Source organism: Cydia amplana, chromosome 17 (assembly GCF_948474715.1).
Source record: "Cydia amplana chromosome 17, ilCydAmpl1.1, whole genome shotgun sequence".
Classification (NCBI taxonomy): Eukaryota; Metazoa; Arthropoda; class Insecta; order Lepidoptera; family Tortricidae; genus Cydia; species Cydia amplana.
The window spans coordinates 8,628,357-8,646,634 of NC_086085.1; the positions used below are offsets into that span (position 1 = coordinate 8,628,357).

The 18,278-nt window shown below is 36.3% G+C and overlaps 1 protein-coding gene across 4 annotated transcripts in view; it reads right to left on the reverse strand.

Annotated features, from left to right (window-relative positions):
* Positions 1–1,807, reverse strand: part of LOC134655682 (uncharacterized) — a 500,300-nt gene extending 498,493 nt beyond the window's left edge. For 3 of the 4 annotated variants that reach the window (XM_063511128.1, XM_063511127.1, XM_063511126.1), the window contains exon 1: positions 1,490–1,807. In XM_063511128.1, coding sequence (XP_063367198.1) covers positions 1,490–1,491 — 2 coding nt within the window. In that variant the 5' untranslated portion in view covers positions 1,492–1,807. The remainder of the gene's footprint in view (positions 1–1,489) is intronic. The other variant, XM_063511129.1, reaches the window with a different exon arrangement.
* Between the last annotated feature and the right edge of the window lie 16,471 nt (positions 1,808–18,278).

Genomic DNA, 18,278 nt, shown 5'->3' on the forward strand with positions numbered 1-18,278 from the left:
TACGTACCTATCTATTTTAACGTTGGTCATAGTCACTGTAAATAAGTATTTAAAGATGTTTTAGGTTTATATATGTCACCGTAAAATTGTAAACACTCGTCATATTATAATCTCGCTAGTTACATTATAAACTAACGGTAGGGAGATTATAATCTAACCTAACCTACGTTAGATTATAAACTAACGGGTTCACAATCTTACGGTGTCATATATACTCGGGAGTTTCCACGTTGTATACTAGTAGTACAAAGGTACTTTTTTTGAAGATTCATTTCTTTTATTTCCAGTGAAACTATTATATTTAATAAAAACAAATTCGCAAATGAGCTATTTCTTCATCTTAGTCTTCAGTTGATTATGTTTATTTAAAGACCCAAATTTTGTTACACTCCTATCAAACGACACTAAACTATAGAATTAGAGCGAATAAATATTGACCCTTAATTTACATGTACCCAAGTTAGGTGTTTTTAAGGCTCCGTTGTCCACTAGAAACCCATAGTTTTGCCATGTCCAAGCTCAGACAAAGACTTTTCCTGGTGAAAATGTCATAGGTTCTTATCAGTATAAAAATTGGAGGGCGGGGGAGAGGGACCAAATCTTACAAAATTTCACCATAAAAGAAGACATGAGATCCAAAAATCAGCAAAATTTGATGAGTGTATAATGAATGTGTCCTGCTTTGAATTATTATGATTAAATATTATATTATATATGTATAAAAACCTTTTGCTTGCTTAAATTAAATGGCACCAATGAGTTCGAGGGTTTCAAGTACCATCTCTAATATTCTTCTACCTATAACCCCTACATAATCCACTCATAATCCCCTAATTTAGTAACCATTTAAGCAATAAGCAAAAGATTACCCAACGAAAATAGATGGTTCCTTTTACGTTATAGCAAAAAGTTTTGGTACATTACACACAAGTTACAATTCAGAACTTGTCGGTCGATTTACGTTAAACGATATGAAAACTAGATCTACTGAAGTTTAAGAGTCGGTGTACCTATATACGTGATATCTAGTTCAGACTGTAGGTAGTCAGAAGTATTAAAACTTATTCATAAGTACGAGCTATGTTAAGACGTACTGGAAGATTTCCTAGAAAATCTTGTTCACGAATAGGTGTGTAGGTAATAATACATTATACGCAGAATCTCAGAACTAAGAACTCATTGCCTTTTAAATTAAAAATATTTTTTAAGAGACCTAACGTAAAAAGCATCAATTACCTACCTATGTATTTTAGTAATAAAATTAACGAAATATAGATGCAATCATTGATAGGTACCTACTCGTAGTTTTTTGTTCAGATGTGTATATCTACGCATAAATTCAATTACGGCACCTAAACCTTAATACAATGAGCATGTAGGTAGTAAATGGTAATTTCTGACTAACCATAAATAAGGTATTGTCACTAACATTAACAAATCAATTAATTTTATACTCGTAAAGCCTACCCTCGTTTAAAATAAAACTCACATTTTAGCGTGGCGTAGCAGCGAACCTCCAGCCGATACACGAACCACTTTCAACACTCACAAATCACACTTCGAATAAAATACACCACTCATCGTATTACGAATTCACTCGCGAGCACGAGATAGACCGGCACGGAGACAACCGCCAGCTACGACTGACGCCGGGGTACTGATGTGTTCAGTTCGCAAAGTACGGAAAATGGGAAAAACGACAATCGCCTATCCCATCCCTTTTCCACCACTTAACGGTCTTGCACCTCGACGCACTTGACGCGCGAATTGTCTCCCTTAATCGAAATTAAATTACTTATAACTGGAAGCGGTCGTGGTTTAACGTTCAACAATACCGCTATCCTTCGAGTTGTTATTCAATAATTTAAGGCGTTATACAGTTTCAGTGGATAGAATCTGCTAGCAAGATCGTTTCATAGTACCTATTTATATAAATTGAATAAATACAACTACTATAGGTAAGTCTCGTGATTTAAACTTACAAAATTCGACACAATTTTAAATAAACCTTCCTTATAGTTTATGGGATGAGTTAAGTTTTTTTTTTATACACAACTATTTTAAACTTGCTAGAGTGATTCGTCCCGAATCTACTTTTGAGGTAGGTAAGTAATAAAACATTCCTCAGAAACACCAATTCCATTTTATTTTATACTTTTTTTAAATATAATACTTAGTTATCTTTTTCGTGCACGATTTTACGATTTCGATGGACTATTTTTAATGGATTACGTATATTTTTCATTCATGCGAGTACGTTTGCCGCCACACACCTTGGCCCCACTGTGCGCTCGGCAGAAGTGGTCGCTGAACAGGCGGCATCGCTAAAGAAACTACCTACTTATACACCTACATCCTCCTTGGTCTGGAGAGCTTGCTTATCTGCTTCTTCGTCTGGAAACTGAGCCGTCGTCTGCAGGACAGGGGCTCGATCAGTTGCTCCTGGCTCAGTGTCACCGCTCAACGCACAGCAAGCGTGAGGGGAGGGGCACCAAAACAGGTCACCTTTGCGTCGGGGACGATGCGTTTCTATTACTAACTATTAGGTATAGATTTAGTTTCATTCAATTTTGTAGTGACATTTTCTTTTGTTAGTTTTAATTTATTAGCAATACCTACCTAACGGCATAGGATCTTTTATCAAAAGCACCTACAATTTAAATCTTAAATAATTCATTTTAACTTGGAGTAATTTGGTTACTCATTTCATAAATTTACATTACTTTCAGTCGACTTGAAATATTCTATTACTTCTTAATAAAGTTTGCGACTAAAATTTAATAAAAGATGAAATAAATATTCTGTAATTCTATCTAGATATCAAATAGGTACCTTTAACCCTTCAGGTGGCAAATTCGTGTCACATTACTGGTTTTATTGCCTGAGTAAGCGTTTTCGTCAAGGTATTTTTAAGATACGTCAAGGAGTTTCACCGGTAACCTTTAATCCTATAATTTGATTATGGATAAGCATTTACTTATACCCATCGATCACGAAATCTAACGTCACCTAATCTCTGTGGAAATCTCACTTAGGGTTGCGATTCAATAGAACTATCGGAAATCAATGCGGGTAATAGATATATTATACTTAGTAATGTGTGAGTCGGGAAAATGATTTCGTATCGTGGCAGGCGCGTACGCCACAAGCCATGCATTATTTACTATCTTGATTAAAAATAATATAAAAAAACAACGGGTTGCACTCCAGGAGTGCCGACAGAAGTGAAAACTCAATGACTAGTCCAAAATGCCTGCAGCACTATGTATAATTGACCCATCCTCCTTTCTATTGAAAAACTTTAGTTCCGTAATTGCTGGTCAGTGAGCTTGGTTAAAATTCGAATAGAAATTGTAAAGTTACCTCGCAGGCCTCGCATCTAAATATAATTTGGTCATGATATTTTGAGTTTTATTCACCAGCACTAGAATTGACTTTTATTAGCGATTTCATCAAGATGTAGCTTTATTGAATTATATTTGAGTGACATAAAGTTAGAATGTAACTGTGAGATCCTCGTATTTCAGCCCGTACAAGATTAGAACCTTTTTCATGTAATGTCATTGAGTTTTTCTTTATTGATTTAAATGCCATCTAAATGAGTGGCCATCTAAATCTTACGGTCACGTGATCGCCTTACGCTGTTTCGAGTTCCCCCACCTCAAAAAGTGCCCAGCACCGCTAAAGAAGTTTCCACTACAAAAAAAACCGGCCAAGTGCGAGTCGGACTCGCGCACGGAGGGTTCTGCACCATCAACAAAAATAGAGCAAAACAAGCAAAAAAACGGTCACCCATCCAAGTACTGACCGCGCCCGACGTTGCTTAACTTCGGTCAAAAATCACGTTTGTTGTATGGGAGCCCCACTTACATCTTTATTTTATTCTGTTTTTAGTATTTGTTGTTATAGCGGCAACAGAAATACATCATCTGTGAAAATTTCAACTGTCTAGCTATCACGGTTCGTGAGATACAGCCTGGTGACAGACGGACGGACGGACGGACGGACGGACGGACGGATGGACGGACGGACGGACGGACGGACAGCGGAGTCTTAGTAATAGGGTCCCGTTTTTACCCTTTGGGTACGGAACCCTAAAAAACAACTTTTCAAGACAATGACCTACGCTGGCCGACTTGAAAAGGCTTTACCTGTTTTATTAGATATTCGTAAGTCAAATTGCAAGTTCATTAAATGTACTTATATTTAATATTACATATACAGCTTTTGGTAATATAATGCCGTCATCAATAAAGTAATACAGCCAGCTTTGGGACGAGGGTAGAGACTGCATTGTGCTGCTTACCGCATCGAACGCATAAATCAGGATTCTACTTTAATACTATAGACTAAGGAAGCATGACAATACGGCCATAGAGATCGTTTCTGTACCGCTCCGATACCGGAAGTTGAGTAGGTTCACAACCCTGAATAGGTAATGCAGTATCTTGACTAGGTGAAGCGCCAAAGTTAGAATGATGAAAAAGCAATAGTTAGGGCACTAGCGTATGGAGTGGTTAGAAAGGTGGAATTTTAACTGTAATACGTTACGAATCAAATTTAAATGAACGATAATAAATATTTATAATTTAAATCATACTACCACTACACTACTGAACTACACACTACACTACTGTACTATATACTGCTACTGAAAGGTTGTCTGGAAGAGATCGCTTCTTAGCGATAAGACCGCCTGTTGTTACCTAGCTTTTAATCTGTATTTAATTTCTGTGTATTTTTAATTGTATGGTGCACAATAAAGAATATTATTATTATTATTATTATTATTATCATCATTTAAAAGTCAAATTTTGCCATCCAACTTGAGGAAATAACTCAAATTTTGCATCAGATTACTTTGCCACTCTTAATTGTAGATAAAATGCTACTTTCTCATCAGTTTTTGAACAACAAAGAGAGTTTTTACGAGCTGGTGTGGTGAACAATTTATTATGTATATTTTAATAATAATTAACGTTTATAAACCGTACGACAATAAATCACGTTATTTTTAAATCATGTGACAGATTCGGTAACCGTGTACGGACTTAATATACGGGTGACTTATATTGTTGTCGGAACTCGGAAGTGTTCCCTGTGAAGATGAAATATGTTATGGATATTAAGGGGTTCAATCATTCAATGGGTACTTAGTGCTTACTGCATACCCCGGATTTTTGCGAGCGGGAATGTTTTACAGTTTTACACTAGCCAAAAAATAGGTGCATACTACCTATTTAATCATAGTTTGGTAGGTAACTATTTTACAAGCAACAAATCATTCTCGCAGCCAAAAAATCTGGGGTATGGACTGCTTACGTACTAATGTATAGTGGATTTTTGCCTCCACGTGTATGATACCTACATAGGTAGCTAAATCTAATTCTCAAAGAAAATATACAAATGAGAAACAAATAAAGGCATTAAATTTCTTATTTAATATATGGCCAGGAGAGTATTTCTGATTGAGGGATCTATTTGTAAAATATACTGTAGATACAGGTAGGTACAGGTTTGGGAAAACATAATTTAAAAATCAACATAGTTGCTAAATGTTTTTATCATTATAACTATTTATATGAATATGTATGGGTAAACCTTCTTATAATTTTTCTCAGTATTGAAATAATTTATTTCGACGTGTACGTTTCGAATTATATGTGTAGGAGACAGTAAGAGTTACATAAAAAAACCTTATCATAATTATTAAGGAACATTATTTGTGAAGTAACTACAATAGAGTAATACCAACGTAACTATAATAAAGTAATTACAGCATTAGGTACTTATCCCAAAAAAACCGGCCAAGTGCGAGTCAGACTCACGCTTGACTGCACATTTCTAACAGGTTTTCCTGTCAGCTATAGGTAAAGAACTATTATGTGTATTTTTTTCATTAGTAACTATCGTCGTAACCGAAGACAATATTATCTCATTATTTGTAGATTTAATGAACTTTTAAGTTAACATTTTCAACCCCCAATACACCTGACTCCCAGCTTTCTTCATCTTACTTCACGCGAATCAATAACGCGTAGTTGTCACGAATTTAAATCCGATCAGCTTGCTGGTCACGCTCACGCGTCGCCCACCAGCATATTCCACAGGCGTAATCTAATATAATTACAGGCTTCGGTAAATACGTTTTAATAATCTCTTGGCCTTTGACACTCGAACTTTGACTCATTTTATTAGAAAATAGAAGATTAAGAAGATGATTATTTATAGGTAATTAAGAGAAGCGTATAGCTAGGAAATTAGAAGGAAACAAAAGATATGGACCGCCGTGAGAGATTTACGACGGAAGATATGGGCGTCGCGCGGGTTTTTGCCTTTTATCGCAACTACTCTGAAAATAGTTATATTTCTGTTTAAAAATTTTCTCGTAAATTTAGCTATTTTGTACTAACATTCAAGTGTTATGGTATGCAGGGTAACGATAAACAACTGAAAAGAAATAAAATTTAGACATGTTTTCGTGATTTTTTATCGATTCTGTTTTATTTGGAATCTGCCTTTTCAAATAAATATAGTCTATAGTTTCCTTGTGAATCTTTTCGCGGCATTTGCCCTTGATTAAAACGTGTGAAAACTCAACATAAAATCTACATTTTTGAGTTCGCCCCCTCTTTAGTCAAACTTGTTCGTCCCAAGTATCGGAAAACGTCAATTATCTACCTCCTTTAAAGATTGGTCCTTTTTAGGGTTCCGTATCTTAATAGAAAAAATAAACCCTTATAGTCCATTCCTCTTATAATTTTATCTAGTATGTTTGTAACATAGCTCCGAGCGAGATCGATTAGGTAGGTATGAACGTAAACTAAGTTTTCCCGATGAAAGTGATAGCGACTATCGCGAGACTAAATTACAAAGTCAGTTCGTTGATCCCTTATCAGATTACCTCTCATTCTTTACCCTAACGAAGGTAAACACAAGGATTTTCTACCATTCGCAATCAACAAGCGTATTTAATTTAATTTGGGTTCCTTCCCGTTCACTTAAGTGTCTCTTTCTGGCTCTACAGACCTCTTTGGAAAATTATTTTCACTGTATATAATAACGCTTTCACTGCTATGCTCTTGGAGGATAGAACTAAACGGAGTAGCCATTAACAGGCTTTCCCCTCTGTCGAAAACAGGGATGTTGCGAACATCCGCATCCGCATCCGCAACCGCGGAACTTCCGCATTATTTTCAACATCCGCATCCGCATCCGCATCCGCATAAAATCGATGCGGAGCTTATGCGGATGCGGATGTCGAACGTCGTAGGTACAGGAACGTCTTAGCGGCGGCGACAAGAGTGCTCACTCCATACATCAGTTAGACTATTAATTTCAGTGTCTACATCTAGCATCGAGTAGCGGAACTATCAGTACTGCTACTTGACAATACATGTAGCACCGACCGGAAAGTCTTACTTATCTCAACAGCATAAGACTTTCCGGTCGGTGCTACATCTATTATCAAGTAGCAGTACTGAGAGTTCCGCTACTCGATGCTAGATGCTAATAGTCTTTTTGGTACTAAAACTGATGTATGGAGTGAGAAATCTATGTATTTTTCTCTCTGATAGTAGTCTGTTCGGAAAGAGAAGAGTCGTGGAATGTATTGGGCCCCATACATTCCGCGACTCTTCTCTTTCCGCACAGACTCCTCTCTATTCACTCTATTCTATTCTATTCTATTCTGTTTATATAACGCACCTATATTCTTGTTCAAATACTAAACGTTTCGTTTTTTTTAAATAAATAAAAAAACTAAAAATTTAATATTTGACGTTTTCTAAGTACCTAATCTTGACATCCGCATCCGCATCCGCATCCGCGGATGTCAAAAAATCGGCATCCGCAACATCCCTGGTCGAAAATAGGCGGCCAACGGTCATACACAATGTATGGACTGACGTTTATCTGACATGGCTATTTTTACGTTACGCATACATTTGACGTTCCCCTCCCCCGCAAAAATCGGCAGACTGTTTTGTACAGAAAATTACAGACATGGCGTCTCCGTTTGATTATATCCTCCAAGGCTATGCTACACTCTTTACTACGCCGTACGCTTTCTTACGTAAAATCCTATGTATAAGTACCTAGAGACTTAGCGATAATATGGTTACCTAGTTATGCCTTAGGTAAGGTGTTCCTGTCTCGACCACAAAAACATTGCAGAAGCTAGTCAGCGTCTACCGCCATACATCATCACTATGATCAGTGTCGGCGTCATAAGAATTCGTTTGAATCGTTTTTTTTTATATCTAAACTGTCATCACTCTTTAAATAGGAAAGTTTTTTGAATATAAATATAACAGTCTTTTTATAATGTATTTATTTATCTACTAAACTTAGAACCACTTGAAGTGTTTAACGGCGGGCAGGCATTAGAAGATTTTTAGCACTCGCAGCACTATTAATAAATACCAGCGACATTCGTTATGCATGCAGGTATGTAATTACTCGCTCGTTTGACTCATTGGATGTACGAAGCTCAGTTCTAGTGTTGCCGAAATATACCACGATATCGTTAAAAGATACATAAACAGTTAAGTCATTACGAGCGCTATATTGCGGCCTACATTAGTAATAGTCGTGTGCCCGGCACTTTAGTGTATTGTAGGTAGCGTTAATGTATGATATTAATATGTCATTTAGTATAAAGGGACTTAGGAAGATTAAAGCTTATGCCGAGACCCATCACACGGCTTTTATATGTACCTACTTATATATGAATGATGTATAATTTTAAGTTCGGATGTTTGTATGTTTATAGAAATAACGGTTTTGAATAAAACTCGGCACGACGAATTGGGAGTTCCTTCAATTCCCGAACTGAGCTAAATACTAAGTACGAGTATATGGAAAAACATTCAAATCATTTCGATTCGCGTTACCATATTGATACGATCTTGACGATCGCTCACGCTGATTAGTGTACACGAACACGTAATGCAATCACAATCGTGTCATAGCATCTCGCCCGATCTTATTGGTATATTGGTGCACGTGAATTGACTAATGTAATCTACGTGTATAACAAATTGCTTTCCTGAATCAGAATCGGCCTCCTGTACCTATTTCTTTAGTTAATCCTTATATAAAGATGATATCAGGTCCAAAATTGTGAAATTCGCTAACTTAAAAAAAGCGGCCAAGTGCGAGTCGGACTCGCCCATGAAGGGTTCCGTATTTAGGCGATTTATGACGTATAAAAAAAACTACTTACTAGATCTCGTTCAAACCAATTTTCGGTGGAAGTTTACATGGTAATGTACATCATATATTTTTTTTAGTTTTATCATTCTCTTATTTTAGAAGTTACAGGGGGGGGGACACACATTTTACCACTTTGGAAGTGTCTCTCGCGCAAACTATTCAGTTTAGAAAAAAATGATATTAGAAACCTCAATATCATTTTTGAAGACCTATCCATAGACACCCCACACGTATGGGTTTGATGAAAAAAATTTTTTTGATTTTCAGTTCGAAGTATGGGGAACCCCAAAAATTTATTGTTTTTTTTCTATTTTTGTATGAAAATCTTAATGCGGTTCACAGAATACATCTACTTACCAAGTTTCAACAGTATAGTTCTTATAGTTTCGGAGAAAAGTGGCTGTGACATACGGACGGACAGACAGACGGACAGACGGACAGACGGACAGACAGACAGACATGACGAATCTATAAGGGTTCCGTTTTTTGCCATTTGGCTACGGAACCCTAAAAACATACCTATTTCCAGCAAGCAGCGTTCATTCTGTGTACTATTCGTTCGTTTCAAGTTGGCCGTTACTTTCCGACCCGCTTCCCTAACCCACCTCTTCTGACGCGTTATCCACTAGACTACCACAGCTTGACAACTATACTTTTATTACTCTCATTTAATACAATCACAAAAATAAATAAATAAAGCAACCATTAAATAATAAAGTACAAAATTATTTTTTGTTGACAGTAATTGCACTGGTAACGTAATTTTTTAACGGTCGCTGATGGCCAACTTCAAGCAAACGGGTAGTAGTATACATATCGAGTCCAATCTATGTTCAGTGCACTTCTCACGCCTAGCTCTTGCTGTGAGATAGTTGGGAAGAGCTGCACTTAAGCCATAAATCCGAGCCTTTTAGCCAGTGTACACTTTAATTAAAATATTTACTTGGCATCTACTACTATATGTCTTGTTCGCCCGGCGCGCGGCGAGTACGATTCCTAGAGATCCAATTTAAAAGGAAATATTTTTGGTATTACGGTTTGCTCGAATTTATCTTCTACTTCTTTTTCATGTTTTACGTGAGAAAAAATGTATTTAAAGGTTAGGCAAAGGCAAAAGGAAAGTTATATAGCCTAGGTCATATTATTAAATACTACGAATATAATATAACTACACAGCATCCACTGATATGAATCTTAAATAAAAAAAACTACTCGAACATGTGCCGGTTTCATCATAGCCTTAAATAAATGATGAACACCACCTGAGAACATCGCTTCCGATCGAAATACAGGCGAGTTTATCTAATATTCACCCCTTATTGGCTACCCATCACACATAACTAACCCAACAAACGTCTTACTTGATCCCAAAAGTAGATATGTAACAACGTTACCAAGCGTTTTCACGGCATTCCATTAAAGAATAACATGGCAGTTTTATTAAAATTGCTAAAATATCTAGTCATCGCCTGATTGTAAACAAAATTAATTATAGGTGCTAGAAGATCACCCTTTTATTTTTTACAACAGAAGATGCATTGACTATCGCCCTTCTTTTATTGGTGGTAAGAAAAAATTGAATGCATATTTAATAACGAGTGTATTCTTCAAATTTGGGAGGGTATTGTCAAAAGGAAATTGTATCATCTTCTTTTGAAACATGCAAATTGCTTGTTGTAAATTGCTTCAACGATAAAAAATAAAGCAAAATGGCGAGTCACGTCGAATTTGAAAGGTAATGAATAATCGAAGTCTACCTTAATTGTTTCTATATGAGATGCAGGAACGAATTGGGAGCATTGTGTACGGGTACTAATTACTATGAAAATGAAGAGAGCCGTGATCCAGTTACCCTAGCGCCCCCGCTAATTGCGAACCTAAGTGTGAAGTGTCTGGCTTGCTGCGATGCACTTTTGTGACACTTGCACTTCCCTTTTGAATGCATGAAGAGTCTTAATGATTTATTCTTGCTGTAGATTTCACGTAGCGAGTGTATTTGTTTTTTTTTCTTGCTGCGCGGCTATTGTACTGAAGCACTATCACGAGCCGCAATAGTAAATTCTTATTACTTTACTTCAGTCGTAAGTGAGTAAACGGGTTTCCAATAGTTTTCTTTAAACTCGTGCCATAAGTGACATAACTATATTTACTATAAACGCTAACTAGTTGGTAAGTTCGTGGCGTGGTAAGCGCACTGGAACTGGATTGATTATATATTTATGCGTTGTGTTTTTTTTTTTTCGTTTTGTACTTAGGTAACACATAATTAATTTCTAGTCTTTCCTATGCGTATACTTACACTCCCCCTCATTTACTCAAACAATTTGCGAGATATTCTCGCCAATTAGTATTCCCAGAGGGGAGTAATCGCTGAAGCGAAACGAAAAATGCTCATTAGCGAGGTTATTGGCGAATGATACAGGATATTTACATCAACGGCCAACCGGTCACCGTTAACTGTGACTTTATTCCGTTTTTTTTTTTGGGATAGATATTATATAATCTCGAAAATAGTGGTGGGTAGGTACATACCTAAGATTATTCCTCCAAAATTAAATCAGAGTAACTCTATATGCACTGAATTATAGTGTCGTTTGCATTGATTGTACCGCAATATTAGATATCATAGGAACCGTAGCATTTCGGAAGAAAAAGTTAATTACCACGACTTTTGAGGTTATAAAAATTCAAATCTTTAAAAAAAGCGGGGTAAGATATTTTACTGAAGGAACCGACTTAATTTTTTTAAAACAAATATGTAAGTATTCCATTTGGCCTCTTTAAATATATGAATCAAAATGACAAAATGTTGCCGAAAAGATATACTTAATTATAGGTACATATTTATAGAGTTAGTAAACCTAACCTTAGATTTTTTTGAAAATTTATTTTACGCTCTCATAAAAAGATAAAACCTATAATAATTTTTCATCCGTTCGAAAATTGATAAGAAATATAAAATAAATCTACCTCCTCCCCCCATCTCACAGAAACAACAAGTTTCGACGACCGACAACGGTGCATTAGGTAGGTATCACAAATAATATCGTCATAAAAAATGCGAATTCTATACTACGAGATATTTACTAATGTGTTGTAGGCTATTTTAGCACAGCTCAGTTCCTATGCATTTCAAACTAAACACTATTAGAAAAAGCTCTGTCTTAATTATCTTCATTTAATGGGCACCTATATACAAAAATTTGCATATAACTTAGCTTAGCTTTTGCTTTAATTCGCTTCCTACTTGATAATAATGCATATCAAATCGCATTTACTATTTGGGATTGATAGGAATTCCAAAGTTCCTCGCGTGCGTGCCTCTTGTAGTTAGGAACATTGGGGAACCTTCGCAAAGTAAGTGAACGTTACATTCCTGACACGTTCTCGATTACAAACCACAATCACAGCAAAGGGTTTCGCCGGAGTAGGTACCTACTTGAAGAAAACTCTAGAGCTTTGGCCCTGTATTAGGTACCTAAGCTTTACCAGCGCTTACTGATCAGAGAAGAGAATTCGACTCATGCCAGTGTAACTTTGATTTTGAGACTGGCTTACCTAGATACCTAAGTATCTAAGCGACTGAAATATCAGGTTTACAAATATCGTAGAACTGACTTTTTTGTGATCCTTTTCTAAGCGGCTAAGAATCGGTTGCACCAAACTGTTTGTCATCGCTAAAGAGTTCGCTAAATTTTATTGTATGGAAAGTTTCATAGTAAAGTATCGACATGGCATAATTATTCGGTTCACTCATTTAGAGATCAAAGACGTGGCCATGGTGTTTCTACGCTTCATTAATAATGATTTCCTAAATTTACAAAGGAACTACTAACACTGAGACACTGGTCTCCGTTTGTGTCTATAGTTACCCGGTATATTGTAAGCTAGTATGCGTAGCTACTCCACTCTCTAAACCGTGTTCCTTTGCATGAAAAAGAGGGTCTTTTTTATTCAGACTGACGTCCCAGTTTATCCTAGGCGTAAAAAAATACTAACCACTGATATATGTAGTAGCACTTGACCATACGTGCTTCCTAGTATCAAAAAGGGATATAACACTATAACACGCATATGTTTATATAACATAACGGCAGCAAGGCATCAAGGAAGTATCGCGCTCGCCGGATCACTACACACTCTAACACAGACATGATCACTTGCGCCATGATGTGCCGTGCCTGTTTATAAGTCTTATGAAACGTTACATTATAGTTATTTATAATTCAGAGTTATATATTTTGATGGCATGCAGTTCCTAAACCGTTGACTTCAAAAAACGAAAATTACGGCCAGCATATACCTAGATTTAAAACCGTTTTGTTACAACAAATTTTTTATCCGTGTAAATGTTATTATTGCGTAATAATAAGATAACAGACTCTGTGTGGAAAGAGAAGAGTCGTAAAAAGATTGGTTCCCTTATATTCCATGACTCTTCTCTTGCCGCACAGACTCTAACATCAAATCCGATTTTGTAATGAATTAATGACATTCAAATTTCGAACGCCCTCTGAAAACGAAATTAATTTAATTTAACCTCAATTCTAATATCAGTAGAGATAACGCTTTATTCAAAACAAAGTCGCTTCCCGCTGTCTGTCTGTCTGTCTGTATATGCTTAGATTTTGATGCGGTTTTTTTATAGAAAGAGTTATTCAAGAGGAAGGTTTATGTATAACTTGTTAACCCGTGCGAAGCTGGGGCGGGTCGCTAATTCAAAATAAATTGTCAATGTCAAACAGGAGAAGATAAACACGTAGAACATTTTAAACAAATAATAGGTATTGGGTACCTAATCTATTTCGACAAACGTCTATGACCGACAGCCTGCGGCTCGAGTTACACTTGCCTACTTTCCAAACGGTCTCCCAAATCGCAGTAGACCTTTCATGAAAAAGCTCTTCATGTCATCTCGTCGGCGACATCAATGGCACTCACTTGACCCAGTAAACGTGGACATTCACGTCATTTCTCGTTTATGCCTGAGCCTAACCTCAAAGGCGCGTTATAAAAGTTTTATGAAACTGAAATACTCGCCGCGGAACCAGTGAGACATCTATTCCAAGCTAAAGAGACCAGCCCTAGTAGCACGGTCGCATTTTTATCGTTTATCACCATGCCTGTCACGTTCTAACAAGCATATAAGTGCGAAAGTGACGGGCATAGTGATAGTCGATAAAAATGGAACCGTGCTGAGCCCGCAGGCAATAGACGAAAATCCTTTGGTTTAGCAGGAATGTATTGATACAGCTGTTGTCACTTACGATATAATCTTCGCTTGGCAAGTTAAACTCACTCAATAGACTCAACAAATACTTACTTCAAACGAAGCTCATATTCGGTGTGGTTTGAAATGTTGAATCAACATATGAAGTACCACTTTTGGTAGAGAGAGAGACATATATTAATGTTTGCTTGCCAATTAATAAATCACGATTATTTGAATAACTCATAATATAATGTATATATGTAATGTACTATTAGTTTAAGACATACATCAAATATTTGCATGCTGTTTGTGGACGGTTGAATTAGGAGAGACTTTATGTACCTATACATATACAAATAATATAACAACTGTCATCTGACCCTCTATTCACGCAAATAAATAATTTATCATCTATGATATAGTTGACGCAATTAGAAGCCATTCAGTATAGGTAGCGCATATCGCCCGTACCAATATACTTATAATAAGTACAAGAGAGATGCACGAACGAACAATATCAAACAGAGATGAAATTGATAATATTTTGTCGATTCAGAATCGGCCTCCAGCTTAAAGGTGATTCATAATTGGAGTTGTTCGCGTAGAACACATACTAAATGTAAGTAGTTATGGAATTTCTACTTGAATCAGATCAATACGCCGTTGAATGATACGAGTATTAATTAACCTGACGAACTACTAGTTGACATGGTTTAATATTGTCGTTGTAAAAGTACGTTAACTAACTCCATTATTCAAAGGAGTTCTCCCTTCTGTCAATCCATTTTCGTGGAATTATTTTATCTACAATTAGGGCAGAATATTTTTTTTTTTAATTTATAGTGAAGAATAAGTATGTACATATTTAGCTGCAACCCCGTTTTGCAGCTACGGATCCCTGTCCTAAATTCAAGAGTTACCCCATTTCCTGGGACATTTGGCGTTGAATCTTTTAAATAAAATCCGCGATGCCATCATTTCAAACGGCATAATTGCGGATGTAGGCTGAGCTCGCGGCTCAAAGTGAAACTTTTAATTATAACGCTCTTAGGTACAGTCGTCACCCAATATTTCAGAACTGACAAAGTAGTAAATATCTTGACTGCGCAAGTTAACATCTTCTTACTCCATAGAAAATAAAGTCGTTTTTCATTTCGGATATTTCTGGCGTCTCCGCTCTGGTATTAGTGCTGACTGTACGTTGAATCATGCCAGGAGACATTTTTCCACGTATTTTAAATTTAAAAAGCCGGTCTGCCATCGTGTTGCGAGCGGGCTTCTGTTTTGCGTTTTATCCACTTTTTGATTGTTTCACTTGAATTCGAATGTTTTCCAATTCGACGTGTTAACAATGGTTTATCTGTTTTAGTCGCGTTGGGCAGGGCACACAACTAAACTAATCTAAACAGGTCCGATATTAACACATTCGCTGCCAGCGACCCGCTAAGCGGGTTCTCTATTCGTAGGCGCTTTGCGCTGCGGTTTTTCTCTTGTTATCAGACTTATCGGCCACGCTCGTATTAGCGTGTAGCTAAAATATGTTAGACCAATGACGTAGAACTACCTATACATTATGTAATGTAGTAGCCTATTAGGTATCATAATCAGTCATCATTTTTATACTGGACCTACGTAAATACATAACATTAAAAAGGTTCTGCCGCACTAAACATAAGTGCAGTAACATGTTAAGCATTGTAAGCAACTATAAATACTTAAATAAATAATTTTGAAACAGCATGTATTATTCAATTGTTCGCCCTGTTCTCATAACGTACGAGATCAAGGTAATCTGATAATAATCATAATCATACTCATTTATTCGTGACATTAATCATTAATACAAATTAATAAGATATCAAAATCGCAGTCCGCGGCATTAAAAACGCAAAAGTCGGCTCAGATCACTCAGATCAGATGTCGCTAGAGTAGAATAGTTCCAGTGGCAGATTTTCATGAATTTGTATTTAGGACAGATTTCATTTAAAAAAAAGAAATACTAAACTGTATACAGATAGCGATGAAGATAAAGTACAGGCTGATATTGACATTTAAACAGATGACGATTTGTCATCTCACCTTACCTGTCGCCCTTTGGAACCCTTTCCCCAAAGCAATTGAACCAATTGGCACTCTCTAACCCCATTTTGCTCAGCGCGGTATAAGCTTGCACCTTACACACAGGAAATCGTCACTCACCCTTAACTTGTTTTTATCTTGACCCAATAATATATTTCTAGAGTTAAACCAAGATAAGTCTGCAACGATTTTGATAGCACACGTAGTGCAAGTGTTTTAAACGTCAAACTTATATAAAATTATGACGTATTTAAATAACATTCTACCGAACTTGCAGAACTATTTTGGTCTAACTCTATCTACCTATTCGTACAGTATAGGTGAAGGTTTTAGTTAGGTTAGGTACCTATATCCAAGTGTTATTCTTTCATTTAGTAGTGAAACTTGTATAGTGGGGCCTTGGGGCAGGACACAAACAACGGTTAGTTACAAACGAAGTGTAAGGTTGTGTGGACATAACACTCGCACGTTGGCATGTGTGTAATCACCATTAATACAATACAATCACTGTCTCGTTGAACTAACATTTACATACTTACAAATGTATTTACATATTGACAAATTCTTTTGTCTAACACTTATGATAGACGATATAAACTCGACTCTGTATCATGTATTCAGAGTTTAAATTTGACTGTGTTAGAAGACCTGTAATGATAGTACTTACCTGGTGAAACAGTTTTATTTACTACCTATTATTTGATGCCAGTCCCTTTTTGACAGCAATGCCGCAGATAGACTTCACCATATCCATACTAATATTATAAATACAAAAGTATGTATGTCTGTATTATGTTACTTCTTCATGCTTAAACCGCTGAACCGATTAAGATCCCGGGAAAGGACATAGGATAGTTTATATCCCAGAAGGAGGGGGGAGGGGTAAGGGAGGAGGAGGATTATCCTTTAAAGGTGTAAAGAGGGGGTGGAAGTTTGAAGGGGGAATAAATAACCCCTGAACATATTTACTTAAGATGAAATTTGGTATGCAGATAGTTGAGTTGTCGGAAAGGATATAGGTGTATGTAGAATAGTTTTTATCCTCGAAATCATCCCACAAGGGTGTAAAAAGGGGCAGGTGGAAGTTTGTAAAGAGGAATAATAATTTCTTAAAAAAAGGACTAGGTATAGGACTTTTATCATTGATGAAAAAGCAGATTGGATTAAAAAGAAGCTACCTAAATTACTAATTCCACGCAGACAAAGTCGCGGGAAAAAGCTAATATGTACCTACATTATCGGAAAAAGTCGTCAAGTTTTCTCAAAGTAGCTATCTAAATACCTAGTTTACCTGAAAGAAAATCAACCTTTTATACCTTTATGATTTATTCAACAAATAACTTACATTACATAGCTGTATTATAAAATAAGTAGGTACCTATTATATATAAAAATACTATGTTACACAGCTCTAGCGCAGTGGGCCAGCATCAGCATTTCATGTACCTACCATCAGCCGCAAAAGTGCGTGGCGACTTTATCAATGAATTTATTCATAATTTCTCCATGCAATTTCGCAGCTCAGTCTACCTAAATAATGTTTTTAAGTAGATACTTACATATTTTTTAATTTAATAGTTTAGGTAATTATAGTACAAAAACTACAAGGTACCAAGACACCTTTCTTATACTGTGCTACTACGGTACTTGACTGAAAAATTCCCTGTATTATATCACTATTGTATAAAATACTATTTTCTTTTCATTTCATTTAACGACTTCTACGCGGACATAAAAGTAGGTAAGTACCTAAATATATTCATAACATCCA